The 7420-nt window shown below is 35.9% G+C and overlaps 1 protein-coding gene and 1 long non-coding RNA gene across 10 annotated transcripts; one reads left to right on the top strand and one right to left on the bottom strand.

The window, feature by feature from the left end:
* On the bottom strand, positions 1 to 1739 carry LOC131018533 (uncharacterized). 2 transcript variants are annotated; one of them, XR_009100082.1, is made up of 2 exons: positions 1501 to 1739; positions 1 to 342 (listed from the first exon to the last, which is right to left on the bottom strand). It is a non-coding gene; the product is annotated as an uncharacterized LOC131018533 (long non-coding RNA). The 2 variants fall into 2 exon arrangements; XR_009100083.1 differs by lacking the exon at positions 1501 to 1739 and adding an exon at positions 490 to 1494.
* A 1890-nt stretch (positions 1740 to 3629) lies between these two features.
* LOC131016387 (golgin candidate 1-like) lies at positions 3630 to 5813 on the top strand. Of its 8 annotated transcripts, none has more exons than XM_057945090.1 (6): positions 3711 to 4041; positions 4601 to 4677; positions 4790 to 4835; positions 4915 to 5013; positions 5194 to 5238; positions 5362 to 5813. In XM_057945090.1, exons 1-6 carry the CDS (start codon positions 4039 to 4041, stop codon positions 5431 to 5433), a joined length of 342 nt encoding a protein of 113 aa, XP_057801073.1. In that variant the 5' UTR covers positions 3711 to 4038; the 3' UTR covers positions 5434 to 5813. The 8 variants fall into 8 exon arrangements, with proteins under 8 accessions (XP_057801068.1, XP_057801067.1, XP_057801066.1 ...); XM_057945089.1 differs by having other exon boundaries at positions 3721 to 4003; XM_057945087.1 differs by having other exon boundaries at positions 3731 to 4041; positions 4909 to 5013.
* The last annotated feature ends 1607 nt before the right edge of the window (positions 5814 to 7420 follow it).

Below are 7420 nucleotides of genomic sequence, written 5' to 3'. Positions count from 1 at the left end.
TGAACAGAACATAATTTATAAATGAACGGAAAACAATTTCTTCAATGAACAAAATACAATTTCTAAATGAACAGTCAAATAACAATCACAATTTTTAAAAATCTCTTCACTCGTCTCTAACAACTATAGAAAAATTATTTACAAATTAACTGAACAATAAAATAGAAAAAACAGAAAGGAAAGGCGTGTTTCCTCCTCTCCTACTATCGCCATAATTCCCCATTCTCGAATTTCATGGCGGATCGAGAATTATGCATTTTTTCGATTGGCCCCGGTCCTCGTCTACCACGCCCCTCACCTGGCCGTATTCTCCGCGCTCTGCCAGCAGCATCAGCCATTCATCTACCTCACAGGGAGATATCGCAATAAGATGTTTATCAAATAATAATTTCGCAAAAAATATTTTGAACAGATATGTATAATAAATTGAACAACAAAAGAAATATTTCGAACTTGTGGCAGAAAAACAAATAAACGACCAACCCTCACCCCCAACCCTGCTCATGTGTCGTCAACTTCAGGATCTCGCCGCTGTCCGTAAACGACCGCCCACCTCTCCCGCATCGTGGTGGTGAATGCCACCGCCACCACACCCATCGCCGCTGCGCAGAACAACGCCACAGATCGTAGCGACGTGCGCCCTCCTGTGGACAACCGTCGTGAACCAAGAACAGAAGGCAGGGGAAGAGAGAAGTGATCGGAAAATCTGCGGCCTTTTACGTCGTCTCTATCTACGCCGCTTGCGATTGCGACATCCACCCAGCCAATCCCCTCATCCGCCGCCACGACGCCATTGAAGAAGAAAGAGACGAAGGATTTGCAGAGAAGGTGAGAGACGACCGAGAGGTTGAGAAATAAGAGAGAGAGAGAGAGAGAGAGAGAGAGAGAGAGAGAGAGAGGAACGTGTGAGTTGTTAATGAGGAGTGATTTTAGGGCTTGCAGTTTTTATCCAAAACATATTGACTGTAATGCCCTTGTTCGAATTAATAGTATTATTTTGTTTATTTGAATTGTTAATTAAGATATGAAAAATCATTTAATTTCAACCACACGATCTGCCAAATTCTAGGGATGAGATTTAATCTCTATTCTCTATACATAGGGTCATTCTTTATTTAACTTGACCCTATATATATATATAGGGTTGAGTTCAACAGAGAATTATCTTTTTCGAGAGAACGAACAAATCTATATATTTTATGAACAGATCAACATAAGTAATGAACAGACGTATTTAATAAAAATATAGAAAAACTCGCCACCAGCAGGATTCGAACCCGGGGCAAATTGTTGTTCATGCGGTACATTGATCTGTTCATTAAAACTATAGATCTGTTCGTTTTTATTTTGCGAATTCTCTATTCTCCACAATATTTAGCTTCTCTATTGAACCCTTCTCTCTATATATATATATACGTAACGGGCGCAAACACTAACAGACTATCTACGGAGATCGGAGGGGAGAAAAGAAGTAGGAAAATGAGAAAGGGAGCCTTGTACCTGCTAAGCGGAGAATGATCGGACGGAACGGAAAAGCAGCAAAGAGTAATCGAGAGTCAAGGAAAACTCGTGAGGATCGTTAATGGCGAAAGAAGAAGAAGAAGAGAAAAATGAAGGAAGGGAATGACTATTTATGGGGAGGGAATTCGAACGGATGGGGTGCAGGGAAAGTAATTATTAGGGTTGGGGAATGTGTGATGGGAAAGGAAGAGTGCAGATTTCACCATTGGGGTGGTGGTTAAAAATGGAGGGCCAAGATTTCACCATCATAGAGGTAAAAACGTGAGATGATGTAATAAGTACTCAGACGCGTCAGACGGTATTAAATTCGATAAGGCGAGACATGTACTATAATTTTTTGCGCAGACAATGACATGAAACCCTCCTGCGCAGACATCTTGCCATATTATCCTGCGCTGATCATCCTTCAAGAGAGAAACAAGGACACCAATTAGCATTACATCTACAGAATATCAGAAAAGAAAAAATCTCAGACTTTGTGAATGCAGATACTCACTTCCCCCCTGAAGAAGCATGTACAACTTTGATTCATAGTGAAGTTGGGGATGCTTAGTCTTAACAGATTCCTGAAGATGAGAAAAAATAAATTTCTTCATGAGATCAGAATACTGCAAATTAAATAGAAACTCACTATTGCAATTTGATGTGCAACATAACTTATAAGATACTATTATGGCTCAAAACTAAACATTTAAAATCATTACACAATTGAAGATACGGGGCAAATACACAGATCGACTAGTCAATCAACAGGATTAAAAAGCTAAGAAAGGATGCACAACTTAGTCATTATTCCCCTTAACAATCTCAGTCCAAAAGAAATTTACAGTTTTACAGAAAACTACTACTTACCAGCTTCACATCAACTTCTTCTTCAGTTTGTATATTTACTCCTGAATGGATGAAAATAATGCCGATGGCGTTGGCATATTGCAGCAGCAGCGGCGAGGTAGAGGCATATGCTTGGGCAGCAGCGCGGCTCACCACAGAAGGAGCGGCAGTAGAGAGGCCTCGGGGCGGCGGATGACCCGGGATGTGGGTAGGAGGAATGGGGGTTGCGGATAGGAATGGGTGGGAAGAAAACCCTAACTAAAATGCAAATGCTGAAATTTGAAAATCTATATATTATATAAAACAGCAGTTAAACAGATACTTTTTCCCGAAAAATCTTTTACAAGAAAAATCTTTTACAATTTTTTTCTTCCAAAATTTTAGGCTATCCAAATAAACGTGCCATTCTCCCTTCCCTGAAATCTTTTACAAGTTTTTTTCTTCCAAAATTTTAGGCTATTCAAATCAACGTGTTACTCTCATTCTCTAAACATTCTCGTGAATCCAAATTTAACTCCTCCATAAATCATTACTCCCTTCTTAGAATATTCTCTGTGAATCTAAATAACTCCTCCAAAAATCATCCAACACAGTCAAGGCAAACGTCTCTCCCACAATTTCTTAAAAAATCATCAGATACAATTCACAATGCATCCTCTTATCTACGCAATACACATAAAAGATCAACACCAAAAATACACATAAAAATGAAAACTCAGCCGAATTAAGAAGGATCGAGATGAATACGAATGATATATTTGAGAAAATATTTGAATATTGAATATTAGTAAAAAAAATTCAAATCATCGTTAATTTTTTTTTTCAAATCATCAAAATAATTCGAAATGGTATATGAACCTTGAAAAATGAAAACTTGAAAAATGTAGAGTACATCAACCTCTGTTTCTGTAATACCCCGAACCTTTTTAATTTATTTATAATTTAATTACAATATATTAGAGATATTTATGCGTAAAATAATTATTTTATGACTAACGGATTTGATTTTTAAATGTTTTACAGGTTGTCCGACTTAGAGCAAGGATCCGCCCTAGCAAAATTAAAATTTACTTATAAATAAATCTTAAAGAGTAAGATTAGTAAAATAAAATGCAAGAAAACTCTAGAATATGTTAGATATTAATATGTAAATTGTTTATAATAAAAGTATAAGTAAATGGAATATTCTAGAATTGATTTAATAATTAATATCTAAGATTTTTCTTAAACAATAATAAACAATTTAAATAGTGTCAATATATGAAACTAGCCTATTTCATATAGCAAAATTAAAATTTAGCCTATAGGATAAAAACATAAAATTTTATCCAGTTTTTGCGTGAAAAGACTAAAATGCCCCTCCTTAAATATTTGCAATTTCTCGCTTTCTCTCTGTAACTCTCTCTCTCTCTCTCCCCTATCGCTCTCTCTCTCCCCCTCTCTCTTTCCCACACCAAATTCAACTCAAACACGGTTGATCTGAGGGAGCTGGCGGCGGCGAGGTATGGACGGCGCGATCTGAAGAATTCAGGCGGCAGCGCTACTTCAGGAGCTAGGGCACGACGGCGGAACGATTTCAGGCAGTAGAGCACGACGACTTCAAGCTCTAGGGCACAACGACTTCAGGTGGCAGCGCAACTTTATGAGCAAGGTAATGTAGGCGGCGCGACTTCAGGTGCGCCGGGCATGGTAATTCTGGTTCTATTTTTCTCCCTAATTTTGCCTTCTAATTTTTTTTCCCTAATTTTGCCTTCTGTTTTTCGCCCTAATTTGAGGAGTCATGGTGTGTTGATGGGTTGGAAAGAATAATTCTCTGCCTATTGTGTTATATGTGTTATGTTATGCATGATGTTCGTGTTCTTTCTTGATCCAAGATGGATTAACGAGTTAGGAAAAGGGGAAGGTTTTAGTGCTGCCTATTGTGTTAAGCATCACTGTGTTAATAGCCCTGCTTAGTTTTATTATTTACGGTGGAAGTCGAAGTTTGTGTTGGATTATGCATCTTATATTGTTTTTGTTTGGGAACTTTGGAGAATTTGGAGTTGTTAAAGTGGAATAACTTGTTTTGATTCAATGGTTAAAGTTAGTACTGGCTTACAATTTGAGGAAGCAAGCTTTAATTACAGACACCAAACATGTTTGCAGAAGTTGTTGGTTTAGGCTGCATTTGTATTCCCCCGCTCCTGGACACCGTTCACTCTTTCCATATTCCTTATCTAATATTGAAATGTATTAACTCCTTAAACAGTTAGAAGCTGAAAGGAATAGAGTTTCTCGCCGTGCATCATCCTCATGGGAAGAGGATGCTGACATGAAAACACTCGAGTACGTGTGTCCTCATTAAATTACTTGTTGGCAATATTGTATAGTATTACTTAGAACCTAGATTTAAAATTCTTATTCCCTCCCTTTGTCTAATCTCGTATACTAAATTCAGACCTCTGCCCTTGCATCATCGCCAAATGGCTGGAGCAAGCTTACAGGTATGTGTTTTTTTACCTCCTAAGTGTTCCCTTGTTCATCCAGATTATCATGTGATACTCTGAAACCGTGCAGTTGCAGTTACAGAGGGCAGCAAAACTATTAGACACTGGGGCTGCTAGGGCAACAAGATTCTTGTGGCGGTATCCGACAGCCCGCATCATCCTGCTGTTCTATCTGGTGAGAAGATTTAATCAAATCTTCAATTTGTTGATCTTATCTCTAGTCAAATTAGTTGTATGTTTCATCTTCTTGTTTTTCGTCTTTTATGTGAATCATATGCATTAACTCAAGTTCATTTATCGCAGTCCGGCAAAGCAAATATTCATTTCTAATAATACTTTGTGGTGATGTTGGCAGGTTTTTGTGCATCTCGTTTTGATGTACCTCTTACATCGCCTTCAGGTATGTACATCTGGTTACTTGCTCGATCATTACACCAAAAACACATTGATCAGCCTATATTATTACTTTACACTAAACAATAAGCAGTGAGATGTGTGTTCATAGTTTCGGTATGATGTGCAGGAACAAGCTGATAATAATACACCTAATGAAGTCGAAGAATCTATGAGATTATTTAACAGGACATCACGTTGAGTTGCTGCCTTGCTGGGATGTCGATGCCAAGAATTCACCGTCGTCTGGATATCTAATGGTGATTATTCTGACACTAAACGAGCTTTTGTCACTAACAGGAATTGCTCAACATGGAAGTTTCGACTTTGGGCTAATTCTCCACTAATAAGATGTATATGAATTTGTGTGATTTCCGACAGTTATGATGTATTCTTTGAACGCTTGACTATATATCCATCCTTATATATGAATTGGAAATTTAACCCATTGCATTTCTTGGGGGTTTTCCAATTTATGTTGAAGAAGCACGACATGTATATGTATATATATACAGCCTCAAATGTATTAGTGAAAGTAAAAACATTTAGTTGTGGACAAATGAAGAGATTTGGTTTCTTGCATTTTTGTTTGTGGAGAAATATTATAGCATAAACCGCCATTTTACCCCAAGTCATATGGTTCAAATGAGAACCCATTTGTTATTGTGAGAATACATAAGTTGTTCGTGAATATCTTTAGTTAATGTATCACCTGAGTTATTTGATCGTGAATAATTATTTTTTATGTAAAATTTCATATTTTAATTAATCTAATATTCAAATTTAATTAATGTTTTTTTAAAAAAATTGTGTGATTTTACATGTTTCTTAATTTTCTATTTTTTGATTGATATAATTTGCGGGTTTAGTGTTTAAGTTCAGTTACGTTCAGTTGTGAATTTACAATCGTAACAATTCACAACTAGGGTTTAGGTTTAGGGTTTAGGTTTTAGAGTTTAGGGTTTAGGGTTCAGTTTCAGTTTCAGTTCAGTTGTGAATTCACAACTAGGGTTTAGGTTCAGGGTTTAGGTTTAGGGTTTAGGGTTTAGTGTTTAGGGTTTCAGTTCAGTTGTGAATTTAATGTTTCAGTTCAGTTCAGTTGTGAATTTAGTGTTTCAGTTCAGTTGTGAATTCACAATCGTAACAATTCACAACTAGGGTTTAGGTTTAGGGTTTCAGTTTAGTTGTGAATTTAATGTTTCAGTTCAGTTTAGTTTCAGTTCAGTTCAGTTGTGAATTTAATGTTTCAGTTCAGTGGTGAATTCACAATCGTAACAATTCACAACTAGGGTTTAGGTTTAGGGTTTCAGTTTAGTTGTGAATTTAATGTTTCAGTTTAGTTTCAGTTCAGTTCAGTTGTGAATTTAGTGTTTCAGTTCAGTTGTGAATTCACAATCGTAATAATTCACAACTAGATTTAAGAATTCACAACCAGGTCGATGAATTCACAACTTAATGTTCTTGAATTCACAACTAGCTGGATGAATTCACAACTTAATATTCTTGAATTTACAACCAAATCTATAAATTCACAATCAAAATAAATTACAGTTTTAATTGTGAATTCAAACTTTAAAAACTCAAATTCACAACTACTTGAATTCACAAGCAAAATAAATTCTAGTTGTGAATTAAATTCAGGTTGTGAATTCGACTGATTGTGAATTCACAACCAACATAAATCTGGTTGTGAATTAAATTTTGGTTGTGAATTCGTTTGTTGTGAATTAATAACCAAAAAATTCTAGTTGTGAATTAAATTTTGGTTGTGAATTCGACTGGTTGTGAATTAAATTTTGGCTGTGAATTCGACTAGTTGTGAATTCACAAACAAAAAATTCTGGTTGTGAATTCGACTGGTTGTGAATTCTCAATTCACAACCAGTGTGAATTCACAACCAAAAAATTTTGATTGTAAATTCACACTGGTTGTGAATTGCGGGATTTTTTAAAGGGGTGATGTAAAGTGGACATTTTTTTAATTTTTAATGTGGAAGGGTATTTTGGTAACAGTGGCCATTTTTTAATATTTTTATCTTAGTGGACAGTTTTTAATTTTACAATATGAAAGTGGCCATTTTAAAAATCCACTCATTTAAATATCTAGACTATTTTAATTGTAATAGATGCATATAAATACAAAAGGGAATTAAACATTCTTAAACTAAAAAAAAAGAAAAGATTGCAGA

This window comes from Salvia miltiorrhiza, chromosome 3 (assembly GCF_028751815.1).
Source record: "Salvia miltiorrhiza cultivar Shanhuang (shh) chromosome 3, IMPLAD_Smil_shh, whole genome shotgun sequence".
Lineage (NCBI taxonomy): Eukaryota > Viridiplantae > Streptophyta > Magnoliopsida > Lamiales > Lamiaceae > Salvia > Salvia miltiorrhiza.
This window is presented reverse-complemented; position numbering and strand designations above follow the sequence as displayed.

Bases quoted from the DNA above. Each gene is read 5' to 3' on its own strand.
- LOC131016387 (XM_057945082.1), top strand. The intron at 4,836-4,908 runs GTATGTGTTTTT...GAAACCGTGCAG, and splicing joins TGGCTGGAGCAAGCTTACAG to TTGCAGTTACAGAGGGCAGC. The intron at 5,014-5,193 runs GTGAGAAGATTT...TGATGTTGGCAG, and splicing joins TCATCCTGCTGTTCTATCTG to GTTTTTGTGCATCTCGTTTT.